This window comes from Nerophis lumbriciformis, linkage group LG24, assembly GCF_033978685.3.
Source record: "Nerophis lumbriciformis linkage group LG24, RoL_Nlum_v2.1, whole genome shotgun sequence".
Lineage (NCBI taxonomy): Eukaryota > Metazoa > Chordata > Actinopteri > Syngnathiformes > Syngnathidae > Nerophis > Nerophis lumbriciformis.
Genome location: NC_084571.2, coordinates 29,338,076 through 29,360,763, shown reverse-complemented (window position 1 = coordinate 29,360,763; position 22,688 = coordinate 29,338,076). Strand labels below are relative to the sequence as shown.

General features: G+C 40.5%; 1 protein-coding gene across 2 annotated transcripts in view; it reads right to left on the bottom strand.

Annotated features, from left to right (window-relative positions):
• The window catches only part of srcin1a (SRC kinase signaling inhibitor 1a), a 230,460-nt gene extending 209,399 nt beyond the window's left edge, over nt 1–21,061 (bottom strand). For both annotated transcript variants that reach the window (XM_061981945.2, XM_072915998.1), the window contains exon 1: nt 20,444–21,061. In XM_061981945.2, the coding sequence (XP_061837929.2) occupies nt 20,444–20,468 (25 nt within the window). In that variant the 5' untranslated portion in view covers nt 20,469–21,061. The remainder of the gene's footprint in view (nt 1–20,443) is intronic.
• Nucleotides 21,062–22,688: the final 1,627 nt, after the last annotated feature.

The following is a 22,688-nucleotide window of genomic DNA, read 5'->3' as shown; positions in this document are numbered from 1 at the left end:
GGGGAAATCGTCGCTTTCTCGGTCCGAATCGCTCTCGCTGCTGGTGGCCATGATTGTAAACAATGTGCAGATGTGATGGAGCTCCACAACCTGTGACGTCACGCGCATATCGTCTGCTACTTCCGGTACAGGCAAGGCTTTTTTATCAGCGACCAAAAGTTGCGAACTTTATCGTCGATGTTCTCTACTAAATCCTTTCGGCAAAAATATGGCAATATCGCGAAATGATCAAGTATGACACATAGAATGGACCTGCTATCCCCGTTTCAATAGAAAATCGCATTTCAGTAGGCCTTTAATTTATTTGTATTGTTCGGGGAAAGTTTGGACACCTCAAGTGAAATTAGTTAACATTGGTAGCCATGAAAAACACAAACCTATTTATTATGAACCATCTGGAAATGGACTTATGCTTCCATTGTTCTGTACGCAGCACCTTGCTGGGGAAAGTTTGGACACCCCTGGTCCAAACGGTGGTGCAGGAGGCCATGATCGGGGGGGGGATATGACGCTACTCACACTACTGCAATTTACTGCAGTCCATTTGTAGCCAGCGGGCTCCACGGGGAGAGAAAGGGCAGACTTTATAGCTGGTACACAGTGCAGAAAAACACCTTGCTGTTGCCTTAGCAAAGCTTGTAAATCAAACATTTTGCAGCGGGACGACTTGGAAAATAATAGGCGAATGAATCAACATGAAGAGATATTAAAAACACTCCAAATAGGACGCTCCGACATAAAGTATGTGGAAATTGTTCTTATCGTAACAAAGCTTGCACATGTTAATAGTTGAGTTTGCTCCGAATGTGTTAAGCAAAGTTACGTTGACATGCATCACATGTTTGAAGCCGAGCTCATTTAATTGTATTATGTATATTCACGTCCCTTCATTTGAATACAATCGACGAGTCGTATGCTGTAGCTTTCTCTTGTTTATGCTTCTTGCAAGATGGTTTACTGAGTAAATATGCAACATTTTTGTAATGTTGATTAGCCAAATGTATTTGTAAAGTTACGCAGCAATATTTTCATCGGGAGTCGGGACAGATTGTTGGCATTACCCTGCTAAAATGTGTAGTTTGATGGCACGGACCAGCATCAAAATAATAATAATATGTAATATATTATATATCGCATAGGTCTACTTTAATGGAAAGCCAAGGCCAACGGTAAAATTTCTACCACATTTCTTTCAGCATAACCCCATTCTCTTCCATGTACACACATCACCATCTTTCAGTGCAGAGTGCGATTCTATGAGCTAACCCACGTTACGCAAAAACCACGTTACACATACCGTATTTTCCGCACTATAAGGCGCACCTAAAAACCACAAATTTTCTCAAAAGCTAACAGTGCGCCTTATAACCCGGTGCGCTTTATTACGATTCATTTTCATAAAGTTTCGATCTCGCAACTTCGGTAAACAGCCGCCATCTTTTTTCCCGGTAGAACAGGAAGCGCTTCTTCTTCTACGCAAGCAACCGCCAAGGTAAGCACCCGCCCCCATAGAACAGGAAGCGCTACCGCCCGCCCCCGGAAGAAAAAGAAGCGCGCGGATATTTCGTTTCATTTCCTTTGTGTGTTTACATCTGTAAAGACCAGACTACAAAATGGCTCCTACTAAGCGACACGCTTATAACGCAGAATTTAAACTTAAGGCAATAAGTCATGCCGAAGAACACGGAAATAGAGCAGCAGCAAGAGAATATAACATAAATGAATCAATGGTGCGTACGTGGAGGAAGCAAGAAGATGACCTGCGCCAGGTAAAGAAGACAAAACAGAGTTTCCGAGGGAACAAAGCAAGATGGCAACAGTTGGAGGACGAACTCGAACAGTGGGTTGTTGAGCAGAGAGCAGCAAGCAGAAGTGTCAGCACCATCACTATTCGAATGAAGGCAACAACGCTAGCAAGCGAACTTCACCTGGATGATTTTAAAGGTGGTGCTTCTTGGTGTTTCCGGTTTATGAAAAGACGCAATCTCTCCATCCGCACACGGACCACTATTTCACAGCAACTGCCTAACGACTTTAAAGAAAAGCTGGCTACTTTCCGTGCATATTGTAAAAACAAGATAGCGGAAAAAAAGATCCGGCCAGAGAACATTATCAACATGGACGAGGTTCCACTGACTTTTGATATTCCTGTGAACCGCACTGTTGATACAACGGGAGCACGTACGGTGAATATTCGCACCACAGGGAATGAGAAGTCGTCCTTCACTGTGGTTCTAGCTTGCCATGCTAATGGCCAGAAACTTCCTCCCATGGTGATATTCAAAAGGAAGACCTTGCCAAAAGAGACCTTTCCAGCCGGCGTCATCATAAAAGCTAACTCGAAGGGATGGATGGATGAAGAAAAGATGAGCGAGTGGTTAAGGGAAGTTTACGCGAAGAGGCCGGGTGGCTTTTTTCACGCAGCTCCGTCCATGTTGATATACGACTCTATGCGCGCCCACATCACAGATGGTGTCAAAAAACAAGTGAAGCACACAAATACAACACTCGCCGTCATTCCGGGTGGATTAACCAAAGAACTCCAACCGCTGGATATTGGTGTCAACAGGGCATTCAAATCACGACTGCGAACGGCGTGGGAACAATGGATGACCGAAGGCGAACACACCTTCACTAAGACGGGCAGACAGCGCCGGACGACATACGCCAACATTTGCCAGTGGATCGTAAATGCCTGGGCAGATATTTCGGTCACAACTGTGGTCCGAGCTTTCCGGAAGGCAGGATTCACAGAACTACTGGACAACAACAGCGACACTGACTCCGATGACTTCGAAGAGACGGAGCCGGCCATTTTGGAACCCACGCTTGCGCAACTTTTCAATTCGGACACCGAAGACGAAGAATTCGAAGGATTTACCGGTACGAATGAAGAATAACTTCAGAAAGTGAGCGCTATGTTTATTTTGTGTGTTGTGACATTAACGTTCGAGCAACATTATGTTGCTATTGCTCTACACCATTTTGAATTTTACTATGTTTGTGATTGCACATTTGTACATTTTGGGACAGAGTTGTTAGAACGCTGGTTTTCAATATATTATTAAAGTTTGACTGAACTATCTGACTGTTTTTTTGACATTCACTTTAGCGCAGCGTAGGCGCGGCTTATAGTCCGGGGCGGCTTATTGGTGGACAAAGTTATGAAATATGTAATTCATTGAAGGTGCGGCTAATAATCCGGTGCGCCTTATAGTGCGGAAAATACGGTAAATCATATAGCCTACGACCATGTTAATTCCATACTTGCCAACCCTCCCGATTTTACCGGGAGACTCCCGAATTTCAGTGCCCCTCCCGAAAATCTCTCGGGGCAACCATTCTCCCGAATTTCTCCCGATTTCCACCCGGACAACAATATTGGGGGCGTGCCTTAGAGGCACTGCCTTTAGCGTCCTCTCTCACCTGAAAAGGAGACTATTATATATGTCTCCGTTATCCATAGGTTTATCTATAACCCATAAAGTAGGCAGGCACGGAGCTATTTCTCAGCGTGTGTTTATTCCAGCCGGCACGTTAATACACTGACACACAACATCGGGATTCCCATCATGCATTGCTTCAAAACTACAGCAAGTAGTAATGTCCAAAAAGGTAACAGAGACGAAGCAGAAGAACGAAGAAGAGACATGGCGACGACGAGTAAGAAGAAGAAGAAGAAGACCTCAACGGCGGAGTGGACGGATGATGGTTGCATAAAAGCACAAAGGCGGAAGAAGGCTGCAGCAAAGATTGGCCCCCAGTTGTCTTGGTCTCCATGCCATTGGACCCTGGCCTTCTCTTTGCCAAGGACAGTGTGGTGGCTGTCTGTGCGCCAGTCTCCCCACTTTAAAAGATTCCACGCACAGGCGTTCTCCTGAAGGTAATCCCACCAACAGGAGGACAATCATATTCGTTTCGAGTGATCGCAGACGATAGTTTGCATCACAAATGTCCATTTCCATTTATTACTATTCATTCATTCATTCATTCATTTTCTACCGCTTATTCCCTTTGGGGTCGCGGGGGGCGCTGGAGCCTATTACTAGTAATGACAAAACGTAAATGCCTGACTTAACCTATCAAGGAGGAAATTCGCATCCCCGATTACGAATCCTCGTTTTGTTCCTGGCTTTGTCATGAATAAGTTGAGAATCATAACGACGCCTTTTAGATTTACTAAGGTCTGACATGTTTAGTAACTTTACCAGGGGCAGTAGCTAGACGAAGAGGCAACCTGGATGTGACACACTCACTGACTTTCTAATTGGTCAAACGGTGGAGGGCGGGACATCAAAATGAAAACAATAATATTTCGGGGCTGTAAATCTAATTTTGAAATTACCATATGCCGACATTCTCTCTAGAGCAGTGGTTCTTAACCTGGGTTTGATCGAACCCTAAGGGTTCGGTGAGTACCGGTAGGCCTCAGGGGTTCGGCAGAGCCTCCGCCGCGGAGGTCACACACCGGACTCATGTAAATAAAAACTTCTCCCTATCGGCGTATTATGGATACGTCCTGGGCATGACGTTAAAGTGCATCCGGCAGTTGAGGCTCCTCTATGGGGTCTTGGGGCACTAGGAGGTTAATCCCTTTACTACTATTACCCCAGGTGGCCCTTGGCAATATTTACAGCTAGAATTCACCATGTCAAGTATTTCATATATATATATATATATATATATATATATATATATATATATATATATATATACTGTGTGTATATATATATATATATATATATAATTCACTGAAAGTGAAGTATTTTCTTATATATATATATATATATATATATATATATATGTATGTGTGGGAAAAAAAATCACAAGACTACTTCATCTCTACAGGCCTGTTTCATGAGGGGTTCCCTCAATCATCAGGAAATTTCTCCTGATGATTGAGGGAACCACATACATATATTGCGCTCTACCACGGTATCGAGCACTATTTTTTGGATAACCTTATTACGAGATATATATATATATATATATATATATATATATATATATATATATCAAGAGGGACAGAGACAGCGCACAGTGCATGAGGATCACATGTTACCATGGCGAGAAAACATGGAGAGACTGGAATGTAACAGAGTGATCTATGTTTGTCTGTTGCCATCTCCTGGTGAATGTTGGCTATAACGTACTGGGGTTACTTTTTGGTTGGCCAACGATTTACGTGGTGTTGCGCACCTGACGTCAAGTGTGTGAGTCTGTTCTGAAGTCTACAGTAAAGAGACGTACTTCATCCCCTTGCCTGTTTATTGCCTCCAACTCAATATATTACAACAATATTGCTCCATGCAGACCCTCCAGGTCCGCATGGAGCTGGAGGGGACGTGGCCTCCAGGTCCGCCTGAATTTCGGGAGATTTTCGGGAGAAAATGTGTCCCGGGAGGTTTTCGGGAGAGGCGCTGAATTTCGGGAGTCTCCCGGAAAATCCGGGAGGGTTGGCAAGTATGCACCTTTGTCAAGTACATAACTCCACATGTGTTCATTCATAGTTATGATGCTTCAGTGACAATCTACAATGTAAATAGTCATGAAAATAAAGAAAACGCATAGAATGAGGAGAAGGTGTGTACAAACGTTTGGCTTTTGATTCCAAATATTACATCGTTTAATATGTCACGAAAGCAAGCCCTTACTTTATGCAAATATTTTTTACTCCACAGCCTTTGGTCAAATGACAAACATACCCGTGTGAACACGAAAATAACCGCACCAAAGTGCAAACCAAGATTTTTTATCTTGATTAAATATGCTTTCAAAAAATTCTGGAACACCTCATTGTTGTTTTTCACTAAGTTTCACTAGTTGATAGACATTCAACAGCCTGACAGTGTGACTGTTATGCCGGTCAAGAATATATCTCAGCCATCTTCCACTCGGGTGTATTTTTAGCATCTTTTTTGTACGAGTACAATGGTAGCGCTGACGGCCGCGGGGACTACGGCGGACAGACGCCCACTCTGGGCGACAAGTAACATTCAAGCAAATAAAAGCGTCATTTTGCGACGACTCCCGGGGGCCATCTGATTGGACGCCTCACATTAGATGTGACGCTGCCAATCAAGAGAGCTTCTGTGGACGGAGGCTGCAAGGAAAAGGAAAACTTTAAATCGCAGGAGCTGGTGTTTGACAGCAAAGAGTGGGCAGGGCATTTCATTCCGCTCTCAGAATAAAGATTTAAAAAATGCCTACTCCTTTTTGGGGCTTTTTCTTTCCCGCAAGAACTTGTCATATGAAGCAAAAAGTTATAACAGCTTAAAAAAAAGAAGCCGATTGCGTAAGAAAATTGTTGGCTGGCACGTCTCACTTGTGACATGTTAAGAGCTCGCCACTTTCCTTTTGCCTTTTTCTGTGTCGGGTGTGCTTCCATTTCTTAGCAGCAGCCATTAGAGAACCGCCTGACTCCCACACAGCCTTTAATTAAGTGTTGACAACGTGTACGCTCACCAGCCACAACATTAAGTACATCGCACACTCTAATCTGTTCATAATAATATATTCATTTTTGTGGCGCTAAACTGCAACTTACTTTTTCCAATATTTTGATCAGCTCATTTGGCTTCACGAGAGGCACATTGAATAAACAGATAAACTGATAGACCGACCGACCAAACAGAAAAACAAACACACCGATTTCCTGACAGACAGACCTTGGAAGGACCGACAGACCAACCGACAGATAGACCAGACCAACTGATAAACAGACAGGCTGATTGACAGATAGACTGGCAGTCCAACCAATAAACTGACATACCAACTGATAAACCAACAGAATTATTGACGTATAGATTGATGGATGTCCGACAGATAAAAGACAGACCGACATAAACCGACAGACTGATTTGATGGATAAAAGTTAAAGTTAAAGTTAAAGTACCAATGATTGTCACACACACACTAGGTGTGGCAAAATAATTCTCTGCATTTGACCCATAGACGGAGAGACAGACCGACCGACAGATAAATTGACAGACCAACCAATAAAACGACCGATTAACAGACAGGTCGAGCAACCAAAAGATAAACCAGCAGATTGATTGATAGATATAGATAGATGGATAGACAATCTGACTGACCGACAAATAAACTTATAGGCCGAGTGACCGACAGATAAAACGAAAGACCAACCGACCGACCGACCGACAGACAGAGCGACAGCCAAATAAACCAACAGACCGATTGACTGAAAGATCGATGGAAAGGATAAACCAACAGACCAACCAACAGATAGACAGAGCGACCAACAGACAGCAGACAGACCAACAGACTGATCAACAGATAAACTGACATACCAACTGATAAACCAACAGAATGATTCACGGATAGATTGATGGATAGACCGACAAATAAAAAGACAGACCGACATATAAACCGACAGACTGATTTGATAGATAGACCGAGAGACAGACCGACCGACAGATAAATTGACAGACCAACCAATAAAACGACCGATTAACAGACAGGTCGAGCGACCAAAAGATAAGCCGGCAGATTGATTGATAGATATAGATAGATGGACAGACAATCTGACTGACCGACAAATAAACTAACAGGCCGAGTGACCGACAGATAAAACGAAAGACCAACCGACCGATAGACAGAGCGACCAACAGACAGCAGACAGACCAACAGACTGATCAACAGATAAACTGACATACCAACTGATAAACCAACAGAATGATTCACGGATAGATTAATGGATAGACCGACAAATAAAAAGACAGACCGACGTATAAACCGACAGACTGATTGATAGCTAGACCAAGAGACAAACTGACCGACAGATACATTGATAGACCAACCAATAAAACAACAACCAGATTAACAGACAGGTCGACCGACTAAAAGATAAACCGGTAGATTGATTGATAGATAAAGATAAATGGACACACAGTCTGACTGACCGACAAATTAACAGGCCGAGTGACCGACAGATAAAACGAAAGACCAACCGACCGACAGAGCGATGGCCAAATAAACCAATAGACCGATTGACTGAAAGATCAATGGAAATGATAAACCAACAGACCAACCAACAGATAGACAGAGCGGCCAACAGACAGCAGACAGACCAACGGACTGATTGACAGATAAAACTGACATACCAACTGATAAACTAACAGAATGATTGACGGATAGATTGATGGATAGACCGACCAAGAGACAAACCGTCCGACAGATAAATTGACAGACCAACCAATAAAACGACAACCAGATAAACAGTCAGGTCGACCGACTAAAAGATAAATCGGAAGTTTGATTGATAGATATGGATAGATGGACAGACAGTCTGACTGACAGACAAATAAACTAACAGGCTGAGTGACCGACAGATAAAACGAAAGACCAACCGACCAACCGACCGACAGAGCGACGGCCCAATAAACCAACAGACCGATTGACTGACAGATCGATAGAAAGGATAAACCAACAGACTGATCGACAGATAAACCAACAGACCATTTGACGGACAGATCGACCGAACAGATAAACCGACAGGCCAAGTGACCGACAGATGAAATGATAGACCAAACGACGGACCAACTGACAAACAGACAGACCGACAACCAGATAAACCAACCGACGGGCAGAAAGATAGAGCGACCAACAGACAGCAGATGGACAAACAGACCGACCGATAAACCAGCAGACCGGTTAGATAGACCGAAAAGATAAACCGACATAAATCAACAGACTGATTGACAGATATATAGATTTACGGACAGACCGACGAGGGTCTGATAGATTTACCGACAGGCGGACTGGATGACCGACAGACAGAAAATCCACCTTTTCAATTTCCTAAAACCACAAACTGGATGTCAAAGTTCTAAAGGATTCCATGTACATCTGCAACAGTGCATGCATTATTGTCAATACTCTTGTGTTCTGTGTGAAAAGTAGCTAAATGCCAGATCTACTGTGACAGTATCATGGCTTTGGAGGTAATATCCGAGACGTAACAACAGCGGGACGCGGCCTGTGTGAAAGGGAACAGCGGAAAGCAGGCACTGGCTGCGAAATGCTGTAGAGGAAGGGCTCTGATGCTCCTATTTTGCAACATTTTTGAGTGAAAGAGGCTACAACATTACAAGATACCACTTGTGCCCCCGCTGCACATTTTTAACACAAACACTGTCAAACACGATATGTGTCAAAAAGCTGCTGCGGCTACACATACACACACACACACAAACACACAATCGAGAGACAGCGTGGCTCAGTTGCTAGAGCGGCCGTGCCAGCAATTTGAGGGTTCCAGGATCGATTCCAGCGTCCACCATCCTGGTCACTGCAAGACACTTCACCCTTGCTCCAAGTGTCACCCACACTGGTTTAAATGTAGCTTAAAATGTAGATAATGGCTTTCACTATGTAAGGCATTTTGAGTTTCTAGAGAAAAAAAGCGCAATATAAATAATATAAATAATATAACTCCCTTACACACACGGTTCACTCCTCAAATCCACACAAATATCAGCCGCTAACTTTTGATCGAGAACTCATGTTGCTACTATTTTATCAGTAGTGTTTACAACAAGTGGGCAGGGTCACGTTCTCATGTAGAAAGTGTGTGTGTGTTCTTGTATTTCTACCCTTCTTGAGACATCAACAAGGAAAAGTACCTTCCATGTGAGGACCGGTGAACAAGTTAGGACCGAAATCATGGTCCTGATACGGAAAACCATTGCATCTAATAGAGAGCCAAATACTAGAGTCCGTGAACATTGCTCCAAAGTCAGGATTTTTTGTTGATTGAATGTGCGTACAAAAGTAAACATTGACAGGTGCAAAGGCAGCAGTATATGATAAAACAAGACGGCAGCTAAAGAAGGACTTCCCTATTCATCCCTGAAAAAACCCGCCAGGTGAACAGCTGATTTGAAGACTTCCGGTGTTGACGTAAGACAACCCGCGTTCCATATGTGACCATAGGATGAACAAATACACTACGGTACTAAGACTATAGTTACTACAGTTAGCTTCTATAGCTGGGTTGCTGAAAATGCGGCACAGGGGCCATCTGTGGTCCCTGACTCGTTTGTCATCGGCCTTAAACACATTACAAAAAACAAAAAATAGAGATTTTAATTTGCACCCCTGGTGGTGAAATCTGTCAAAATTAGGGTGGTCCCAAAAAGGAGGAATTTTTCAAATTGACTGTGTGTCGGTTTTAAAAGTGCTCCCCCTCTGGTCAACATATGAAATAACGAGTGTGTGGAACAAATTTAAATGCGCCCCCTTTGGCCAAAATTAATTAAAAAAAATAAAATAAATATGAATATAGAGACATACTGTAATAACTTGAAGTACATAATGAAGATTAAAAACCAATTACAAACAAAAAATTCTAAATTTTTTTACAATTTACTAAAAGCAGTCTTTTTCTCACAATGTGTCGACTTTTTTCGTATAAAATTAGGAACAATTTCTCATATTCTTTCTGTTTCTGTAATATTGCAATATTTTCCCGTGAAATTATTACTTTTTATGTAAATTTATTACTTTTTAATGCAACATGGCCACATTTGTCATATAAAATTCTGACTTTTATCACAATATTGCCAATTTTTTTGTTGTTCTTATAAAATAGTGACATGTTTTAAATGAAATGATGACTCGTCATAATTTTGCCGAGTGAAATTCCGATTATTATTAAAATATTGCCAAAATTGGAAAGTTTCTCATAAAATTGTGACTTCTGTCGAGTAAAATTACGACTCTTTTCATAAAAATGACAAAACTTTAAGCTTTTCTTATAAAATTGCGACTGTTATTGAGTATAATTCCAACTTTTATCATAATATTGCACAAAAGCTCAGTTCTTCTTGTAAAACTTTGACTTACGTTGAGTAAAATTACGACTTTTATTATAATACTGCCAAAATCCAAAATGTTTCTTGTGAAATTGTTACCTTTTTCTTGTGAAATTCCAACACGCTTTTTTGTATTTGCATAGTATGTATATATTATTAATGTTGTAAATACAAATCTTTATATATCTAGAAAGGGTAGTATTAAATACAAAAATATGTGTGTGTGTGTGTGTGTGTGTGTGTGTGTGTGTGTGTGTGTGTGTGTGTGTGTGTGTGTGTGTGTGTGTGTGTGTGTGTGTGTGTGTGTGTGTGTGTGTGTGTGTGTTCTTGTATTTCTACCCTTCTTGAGACTTCAACAAGGAAAATGATCTTTCATATGAGGAGGTGTGAACAAGTTAGGACATAAATCATGGTCCCAATACGGAAAACCATTGCATCTAATAAAGAATGTCTCATTTGCACCCCTGGTGGTGAAATCTATCAAAATTAGGGTGGTCCCAAAAAAAACTAAAAACTGTCTCGGTTCTAAAAGTGCTCCCCTTCTGGCCAACATATGTAATAACAAGTGTGATTAGCCAAAACAAAAAATTAAAAAATTAAAAAATGATCTAAAATCAGCCTTTTTCTCACGTATCGACTATAGGAACAATTTCTCATATTCTGTTTCTGTAATATTTTCTCGTAAAATTATTACTTTTTAATGTAAAATTATTACTTTTTAATGCAAAATGGTGACATTTGTCATATAAACTTCGGACTTGTATCACAATATTGCCAATTGTTTTGTTGTTCTTGTAAAATAGTGACATTTTTTGAGTAAAATTATGACTCTTTTCATAAAATTGCCAAAAAAGTGCCAACATTTAAAGCTTTCCTTGTAAAATTGCGACTCTTATTGAGTAAAATTCCAACTTTTATCACAATATTGCACAAATGTTGAGTTTTTCTTGTAAAATTTCAACTTCTGTTGAGTAAAATTACGGCTTTTTTTACAATACTGCCAAAATTCCAAGTTTTTCCTTGTGAAATTACAACTAATTTTTCACAACAAGCTTTTTGATGTTTGCATAGTATGTATATATTATTGATGTTGTAAATACACTTCTTTATATATCTAGAAAGGCTGGTCCTAAAGAGGTCTCAAGAAGGTAACACATACAAGAATGTGTGTGTGTGTGTGTGTGTGTGTGTGTGTGTGTGTGTGTGTGTGTGTGTGTGTGTTCTTGTATTTCTACCCTTCTTGAGACATCAACAAGGAAAAGTACCTTCCAAATGAGGACCGGTGAACAAGTGATGACATAAATCATGGTCCCAATACGGAAAACCATTGCATCTAATAGAGAATGTCTCATTTGGTGAAATCTATCAAAATGAGAGTGGTCCCAAAAAGGAGGGATTTTTCAAATTGACTGTGTGTCGCTTTTAAAAGTGCTCCCCCTCTGGTCAACATATGTAATAACAAGTTTGTGTAAGAAATTGAAATGCGCCCCCCTTTGGCCAAAATTAATACAAAAATTAAATAAAATATGTATATAGAGACATACTGTAATAAATTGAAGTATATAATGAAGATTAAAAAACAATTACAAACAAAAAAATTAAAAGAAATTTATAATTTACTAAAAGCAGTCTTTTTCTCACAATGTGTCGACTTTTTTCTTAAAAAATTAGGAAAAATGTCTCATATTCTTTCGGTTTCTGTAATATTGCAATATTTTCCCATGAAATTATTACTTTTTTATGTAAAATTATTACTTTTTAATGCAAAATGGCCACATTTGTCATATAAAATTCTGACTTTTATCACAATATTGCCAATTTTTTTGTTGTTCTTATAAAATAGTGACATGTTTTAAATTAAATTATGACTCTTGTCATTTTTCAGATTATTATTAAAATATTGCCAAAATTTGAAAGTTTTCTTATAAAATTGTGACTTCTGTCGAGTAAAATTACGTCTATTTTCATAAAATTGCCACAATTTAAAGTTTTGTCTTGTAAAATTGCGACTGTTAGTGCGTAAAAAAATTCCAACTTTTATCATAATATTGCACAAATATTCAGTTTTTCTTGTAAAACTTTGACTTGCGTTGAGTCAAATTACAACTTTTATTATAATACTGCCAAAATTCTATGTTTTTCTTGTGAAATTGGGACCTTTTTCTTGTGAAATTCTAACAAGCTTTTTTGTATTTGCATAGTATGTACATATTATTAATGTTGTAAATACACATCTTTATATATCTAGAAAGAGTGGTCCTAAAGAGGTAGGCATTTTTCGGAGGTCTCAAGAAGGTAACAAATACAAGAATGTGTGCGTGTGTGTGTGTGTGTGTGTGTGTGTGTGTGTGTGTGTGTGTGTGTGTGTGTGTGTGTGTGTGTGTGTGTGTGTGTGTGTTCTGACATTTATCCCAAAAGTAGCTACAAGTGAGGCCTGATTTGATGCCGGTTTATAAATGATGGCATAAACTCTGATGGCTAATTAACTGTAACGACAACTCAACAGGGTCAAGTCGGGAACAATTGGGCATCTCCGACACACACACACACACACACACACACACACACACACACACACACACACACACACACACACACACACACACACACACACACACACACACACACACACACACACACACACACACACACACACTTGAGTGCTCACACACACAAACATAGATCCTAATTGGAGTGTGCTGAAAGGGAAGACACAAGAGTGTGTGTGTGTGGGGGAATAGGTGTTGGCCTCCATTGACTCAAACCCCAGCGGGCTAATGAGAACACTCAAACACCAGCGCGCGGCGGTGGCGCCAGACATGACTGTCACATCGGCGCCCGCTTACTCCTCATTGCAGGAATCTTTAATGAGAAGAGAGGTCTGTTTCCGTGTGCTTAAAAACAAACACACACCTAGGTAAACACACACACACACGTGGTACAGGGCGGTGTTGGTGGTCTTTCGGAACTGAGTCACGGTGTAGGAAGGAGGGGCACCCAGATACCGGCTGACATCGCCATGGAAACAGGCGGGTTGGCTACAGACACTTCATTAGGGACTCAAACAAATAGCCATCCTTAAATATTTAGGTTGGTTTTTTTGGACATTGAACCCTTTTCACTGTAATGAAGATTAGCATTGCATCGTGTGACACTTCATTAGGCACACCTGCAACCAGATTTGTATGAGAAATTAACAGCTTATCTCGGACGACGGTCAGCAACACACGGCTCTTTAAAACCGCCCTGGAGCATTTTTAAAAAAGGATTGAAAATGGAAACATTTTTATGTTTTCGTATGTTTTTTGATAAGCGGCAAACATGACACGAAACTTCCCAATTGTTAGAAAGCCCACTGTTTCATATGTTTGTTTGCATGCTTCACTGACTATTTGGTGAACATTGTTTTGTCCTGCTAATATCGGCGGTTCTTGAACTCACCATAGTGTGGACTGTGACGCAACAGTTTGTTTGCATGTGAAATCTTCCACTCCTCTGGCTCATTTTGTCCACCAAAAGTTTTATACTGTGCGTGAATGAGCTTTGTTGATGTTATGCTAATCAGGCATATTTGGTCAGTACATGACTGCAAGCTAATCAATGCTAACATGCTATTTGAGCTAGCTGTATGTACATATTGCATCATTATTCCTCATTTGTAGGTATATTTGAGCTCATTTAATATCCATTACTTGTATCCTATTTGTATATAATTTGGTTTTGCATGTCTCATGTCGATAAATGTGTTAAAATGTAATATCGGAAATTATCGGTATCGGTTTATTTATTATCAGTATCGTTTTTTTATTTTTTTTATTTTTTATTAAATCATACTTGCCAACCTTGAGACCTCCGATTTCGGGAGGTGGGTGGGTGGTAGGCGTGGTCTGGGGTGGGGCGGGGGCGTGGTCGGGGCGGGGTTGGGGGCGTGGTTAAGAGGGGAGGAGTATATTTACTGCTAGAATTCACCAAGTCAAGTATTTCATATATATATATATATATATATATATATATATATATATATATATATATTCCGCCCGATTGTAGCTGAGATAGGCTCCAGCGACCCCAAAGGGAATAAGCGGTAGAAAATGGATGGATGGATGGATAACAAATACTTGACTTTCAGTGAATTCTAGCCATATATATATATATATATATATATATATATATATATATATGTATATATATATATATATATAAATAAGAGAAATACTTGAATTTCAGTGTTCATTTATATACACATATACACACACATAACACTCATCTACTCATTGTTAAGTTAAGGGTTGAATTGTCCATCCTTGTTCTATTCTCTGTCACTATTTTTCTAACCATGCTGAACACCCTCTCTGATGGTGCATTCTGCTTCGTCTCCTTGTTGTGTGCGCAGTTGTGCACTGCACTCTCTTAAAGCCCTAGATGTTATTGTCACATATGCATGTACAGTAGATGGCAGTATTGTCCTGTTCAAGAGTATCACAACATTGCTGTTTACGGCAGACGAACTGCTTTACGGTAGACAAAAACGTGACTGCTGTTGTTGTGTGTTGTTGCCGCGCTGGGAGGACGTTAATGAAACTGCCTAACAATAAACCCACATAAGAAACCAAGAACTCGCCCTCCATCATTCTACAGTTATAACGTGATTGGGCAGGCATGCTGTTTATATTGTGGGAAAGCGGACATGAAAACAGGCTGTCGACACGTCACTCAGGAATTTCGGGAGAAAATTTGTCCCGGGAGGTTTTCGGGAGAGGCGCTGACTTTCGGGAGTCTTCCGGAAAATCCGGGAGGGTTGGCATGTATGTATTAAATCAACATAAAAAACACAAGATACACTTACAATTAGTGCACCAACCCAAAAAACCTTCTTCCCCCATTTATACTCATTCACACAAAAGAGTTGTTTCTTTCCATTATTAATATTCTGGTTCCTACAATATATTTATTAATATATATCAATACAGTCTGCAGGGATACAGTCCGTAAGCACACATGATTGTGCGTGCTGCTGGTCCACTAATAGTACTAACCTTTAACAGCTAATTTTACTAATTTTCATTAATTACTAGTTTCAATGTAACTGTTTTTATATTGTTTTAATTTCTTTTTTATTCAAGAAAATGTTTTTAATTTTTTTTAAAAGTACCTTATCTTCACCATACCTGGTTGTCCAAATTAGGCATAATAATGTGTTAATTCCACGACTGTATATATCGGTTGATATCGGTATCGGTTGATATCGGTATCGGTAATTAAAGAGTTGGACAATATCGGAATATCGGATATCGGCAAAAAGCCATTATCGGACATCCCTACTCATGACACATTTCAGATAGTTGCTTGTGTGCCATGTTGTTCCAGACCACAGCAAATATTACCTAGCTTGCCAAATATTGTAATAAATCTATTAATAGACGACAGCTTGCCGTTTCCTTTAACTTGGACACACACATACACCTTTGGCCATTCAAAGCCAGTAATTTCCAGGAGTTATCTCACCTTCTGAGTAGCCTCTGATTTATTAATGGTTTCTAATGTTGTAAAAATGTGTAGAACAAATATTAAATTTCAACATTTCTGTCAACGAAGCCTGCGACACATAGTCATTTTGATAGTAGACTATTATAGCTAATATAGACACTTACATCATGTGTTGCCTTCATTATAAGACTTAAATATCATTTTTTGCGGCTCCATACAGATTTGTTTTATGTATTTTTGGTCCAATATGGCTCTTTCAACGTTTTGGTTGCCAACCCCTGGTCTAGGGGGTATTAATTACATGGGAAAAGAAGTTAGAAGCAGTCTAAGGTGTGTATACACCTGGGCCGACGTTTGATAAGTCAATAAATCGAACGATAAATGCAAATGAACTCGATAACTTTGCCAGACTCGATAAACGCATAAATTGTTACGTGCAGGCTGCAAGAGCAGTCGCTGTTTGCATCTGATGTTTGTACTACATGTGCGTAAACGGTAATAATGATAACTCCGGTAAAACTCCTGACGGTTAGTATTACCATATTAAATTAAAATAATCGACAAACCGTGATTGGTAACCAGACATTGATAAAATGATGGACCGACTAGCCTTAGCTTGCTAGCTAGCATAAATGCTAACATGAAAATAAGAAATATTAACATATTTCCCCATTAAGAAACGTCATTCCACAAGTTAAACTTGTATAAACACATTATTGTCTAAACCGCTAAGACACAGTATTCACATTGATTCGATATCAACTTCACAGTGAGGTCCATCAACGGGAAATTAACTTGTCTGACATCACATAAACAGGAAGTGAAAATAACCGATTTCCCAATTTGCATTTATTAAAAAAAATATTCTAAAACATTTTAAAATCCAAATAGAAAAAGATAATCACATACAAATAAAAATAATATTCCTCTTATGAAACCAGAACAAAATTGTATGTTTTCTCTGCAAAGAAATAATAGTGTAATAATAGTGTAAACTTATTTAAGGGGAACTGCACTTTTTTTTAGAACACAATATAACGTGCTGTACAGTACTGTATATCAAACAAATATAACAAAGGGGTGATGGATCAACTTTCTCTTTAACAAGCCGAAACAACATCAAGATGCTGTTCTCTGTGTGTGCCACTCTTCCAACACGCACGCACACACACACAAAGGCCCCTTTGGTGCCCGAACAAATGATCAGAAATCACAAAAGTCCTTAACTTTAAAGGCCTACTGAAACCCACTACTACCGACCACGCAGTCTGATAGTTTATACATCAATGATGAAATCTTAACATTGCAACACATGCCAATACGGCCGGGTTAGCTTACTAAAGTGCAATTTTAAATTTTGCGCGAAATATCCTGCTGAAAACGTCTCGGTATGATGACGTCAGCGCGTGACGTCCCGGATTGTGGAGGACATTTTGGGACAGCATGGTGGCCAGCTATTAAGTCGTCTGTTTTCATCGCAAAATTCCACAGTAATCTGGACATCTGTGTTGGTGAATCTTTTGCAATTTGTTCAATGAACAATGGAGACAGCAAAGAAGAAAGCTGTAGGTGGGAAGCGGTGTATTGTGGCCGACTGCAACAACACAAACACAGCCGGTGTTTCATTGTTTACATTCCCGAAAGATGACAGTCAAGCTTTACAATTGGCCTGTGGAGAACTGGGACAACAGAGACTCTTACCAGGAGGACTTTGAGTTGGATGCGCAGACGCGGTACCGTGAGTACGCATGCAGCTGCGGCTTCCAAACATTTGATCGCTTGCCCGTACGTGCGTGCCGCTATGTGCATGTCACGTACGTAACTTTGGGGACTTTGGGGAAATATATGTGCTGTATGAACTTTGGGGAGGTGAACGGTACTTTGGACTGTGGGATTGAGTGTGTTGTGCAGGTGTTTGAGTTGTATTGGCGGGTTATATGGACGGGAGGGGGGAGGTGTTTGTTATGCGGGATTAATTTGTGGCATATTAAATATAAGCCTGGTTGTGTTGTGGCTAATAGAGTATATATATGTCTTGTTTATTTACTGTTTTAGTCATTCCCAGCTGAATATCAGGTCCCACCCGCCTCTCACAGCATTTTCCCTATCTGAATCGCTCCCACTGCCCTCTAGTCCTTCTTCACTCTCACTTTCCTCATCCACAAATCTTTCATCCTCGCTCAAATTAATGGGGAAATTGTCGCTTTCTCGGTCCGAATCGCTCTCGCTGCTGGTGGCCATGATTGTAAACAATGTGCAGATGTGAGGAGCTCCACAACCTGTGACGTCACGCTACTCGTCTGCTACTTCCGGTACAAGCAAGGCTTTTTTATCAGCGACCAAAAGTTGCGAACTTTATCGTCGATGTTCTCTACTAAATCCTTTCAGCAAAAATATGGCAATATCGCGAAATGATCAAGTATGACATAGAATGGACCTGCTATCCCCGTTTAAATAAGAAAATCGCATTTCAGTAGGCCTTTAAAGGGGAACTGCACTTTTTTGGGAATTTTGCCTATGGTTCACCATCATTATGAAAGACATGACGATGGATGGAATTTTTTTTTTTTAATGCATTCTAAATATTAAATAAACGTAAATAAAAGTCAGCTTACAGCCGAACTAATGGGACGTCCTCTTTTTCCCGCTACGAAAAGTACCGAAATAATTAGTACTGGTACCAAAATATTGGTATCGTTACAACACTAATTGACAATAATATTGTTTAACAGCAATAATTTGTCGGTCAATATATTGTTGGGATAATTTACTATCGACCCAGGCCTGGGTGTGTATAAAACATCTGTACTGACACATTGTTAATAGAGATGTCCGATAACATCGGACTGCCTATATTATCGGCCGATAAATGCTTTAAAATGTGATATTGGAAATTATCGGTATCGGTTTTAAAATGATCGGTTTCAAAAAGTAAAATTCATGACCTTTTTAAAACGCCGCTGTGTACACGGACGTAGGGAGAAGTACAGAGCGCCAATAAACCTTTACGTGCCGGCCCAATCACATAACATCTACGGCTTTTCGCACATACAAGTGAATGCCATGCATACTTAATCAACAGCCAAACAGGTCACACTGAGGGTGGCCGTATAAACAACTTTAACACTGTTACAAATATGCGCCACACTGTGAACCCACACCAAAGAAGAATGACAAACACATTTCGGGAGAACATCCGCACCGTCACACAACATAAACACAACAGAACTAATACCCAGAACCCCTTGCAGCACTAACTCTTCCGGGACGCTACAATATACACCCCCTGCTACCCCCTAAACCCCCCACACCTCAACCTCCTCATGCTCTCTCAGGGAGAGCATGTCCCAAATTCCAAGCTGCTGTTTTGAGGCATGTTAAAAAAAAATAATGCACTTTGTGACTTCAATAATAAATATGGCAGTGCCATGTTGGCATTTTTTTCCCAATAACTTGAGTTGATTTATTTTGGAAAACCTTGTTACATTGTTTAATGCATCCAGCAGGGCATCACAACAAAATTAGGAATAATAATGTGTTAATTCCACGACTGTATATATCGGTATCGGTTGATATCGGAATCGGTAGCTAAGAGTTGGACAACATCTCTAATTGTTCAGCCAACAATAAATGAAAACAGAACATTATTATTCATGAAAAAGGCAAACCTTTTGATGTGGTAGTGCATCCCTACTGATTGACAGGTGAAGGTCCAGGTCTTTAAAAACGTCGAGATCACTTACACAGGTGTGCCTAATGAAATGGCCCACGCATGCATTAAAAAAGGGGGGAACACACGTTCAAGCACAACGATGAGTCGCGACATCAAAATAAAAAAGCTCCATCAGCTCGTAACAAACGACTTAAAAGGTCCCTGGAGGACACGTCGGAGTTTGTTCAAAGCAGCTCATCAGCAACAACGAGGCGGCAGCAGCCATCAAGGATCCCGGTGAGCCTTTTTTTTTTTTCTTTTTTTTTTGAAGCTCTGCAGCAGAGCTACTTGACTTTCATAACAACAAACACAAGTCTCTCACGCACCCACACCTCCTCTACAGAGGAAGCGGCTCGTTAAAGTATAAAGAGAGGTGGTCAAGAAAAGACTAGACTCGAGAGGCGCCCACCTGAGGGGTTCCCCGGGTCCTCCATCAGACTTCCTTCGTGCCTTCCATCCCTCAGTCTGCCTCTGCACCGCCATCCACTGATCCTGTCTAATTGTCACATGACAAGCAAACTTGTCTGATTTGGGGAGGGACAGAAGGGTAGAGCGGGCGAGCGAGAGAGAGAGAGAGAGAGAGTAGTAAAGCTGCCAGTTCTAAACAATGTCACTTCTCTGTCTGACTACACTGTCGCTCTCACCCCATTTCACAGATTATTCACATCCGAGTGCACGCCACAACTCACAAAGATGGCCGACCGAGGCCCGGCGACTTCCTTAGCACGCCGGTCGTGTGCTAAGAGGCTAAAATGTGTTTTCTCTCCGGAACATCGTCCCTCTTCCCTGTCGCCACGGCAACGCCCCGACTCCCGCTTCCTCCGTCCTCCACTGGTCATTCTAAAGCTGTGCTCCCTCGCTTGAATCGGAGAGAAAAAAAAGTCATCCCTCCGGGAGAACATCCACACCGTAACACAACATAAACACAACAGAACAAATACCCAGAATCCCTTGCAGCACTAACTCTTCCGGGACGCTACAATAAACACCCCCTGCAGGGTCAGAAAGTCCACATGAATAAAACCTGACAGGGTGCCCAAGCCAAAGCAACATGGAGCAATAAAAAAAAAAAAAAGTTTTAAAAAAGGTGATAATGTTCATATTCCTGCTAAACGTAAGAGAAGGCGACCATTTCCCTCACTTGTTTGCTGCACTTTTGAGAGAAATGGCTCACTGTTGAAGTTGCCCGTGAAGTTTTCCCACTTATGACCCACCCACGAAAGACATATAGGCAGCTTTAAAAAAAAAAATTAAATTAAAAAAAAAAATAAGTAGGCTTTGCTACACACCTTAAAATACAGCACATAGCTCTAAAAGTCAGACACCACTTTTCTTCTGTGAATATGCTAAGTTAGCATGGTGTTGCTGCTAAATTGTGAGTATATTCATTAGCAAAAAGGGGGAACTGCGTGTATATGTATACATGTGTGTATATGTATTACATATACACATATGCATACATGCATACATATGTATGTGTATTAGGGCTGCAACTAACGATTAATTTGATAATCGATGAATCTGTCAATTATTACTTCGATTAATCGATTGATAATCGGGGGGAAATATATATATATAAATAATCGGATAAAGTTAAAGTTAAAGTACCAATGATTGTCACACACACACTAGGTGTGGCGAGATTATTCTCTGCATTTGACCCATCACCCTTGATCACCCCCTGGGAGGTGAGGGGAGCAGTGGGCAGCAGCGGTGGCCACGCCCGGGAATCATTTTGGTGATTTAACCCCCAATTCCAACCCTTGATGCTGAGTGCCAAGCAGGGAGGTAATGGGTCCCATTTTTATAGTCTTTGGTATGACTCGGCCGGGGTTTGAACTCACAACCTACCTATAAAAGAGACAAACTACATTTCTATCCTGTTCAGTATTTTATTGAAGAAAAAAAACAGCATCCTGGCACCATGTTCTGGACATTGGGGGTGCAGCATACATCAAAATAACACAGAAATGTAACTCATCAGAACTGAATCAGATATTGTTCACGTTTCTGTTGTGAATAATAAATGATTCATTTTAGGCTGCCTCTGAACAATAGCATGAAATATTCCAGCACCTTCATATCATTTAGTTATACTAAAGCGTCACTCAAATCTAAATATATATATATAGCTTTATCGGGCCCGGCGACATTGATCCATTATGAAACCAACCTGAGATATTTCTGTCCGTTACGTTTATTTCGAAATTGGTAACCGTGCTTTTTCTCTCTCAAAACGGAGTCAAATGTGCCGGAGTCACATTATCAGCCCCGCGTTGCAACAAAGACATAACCTTAACGTTACTCACAAAAAAGCTGAACTCATGAATGCCTGTTGCCACTATGGACTTAAAAAGTTACGTACCGTGAGTTCCCTTCATCCATGGCTCCAATATGTTTCCTTTTCAGGTGCTCCTGAAGCAATTGTACTTCCGTTCCATTTTGCAGGAAACGGTCTTCTTTAAAGTCTTTAAAGTAAAGTGTTTCCACACTTTTCACGACTTAGGTCGTACACTTTTCTCCATTGAAGCAATAACCTCAAGATGTTTTATCTGCTGAACTATCAATACTGTTTTCCTGCGCCATTTTTCCAATGTTTCCAGACGGCGTCGTCACGTTAGCTGCACATGACACGCCGCCTCATGAGACGTAGC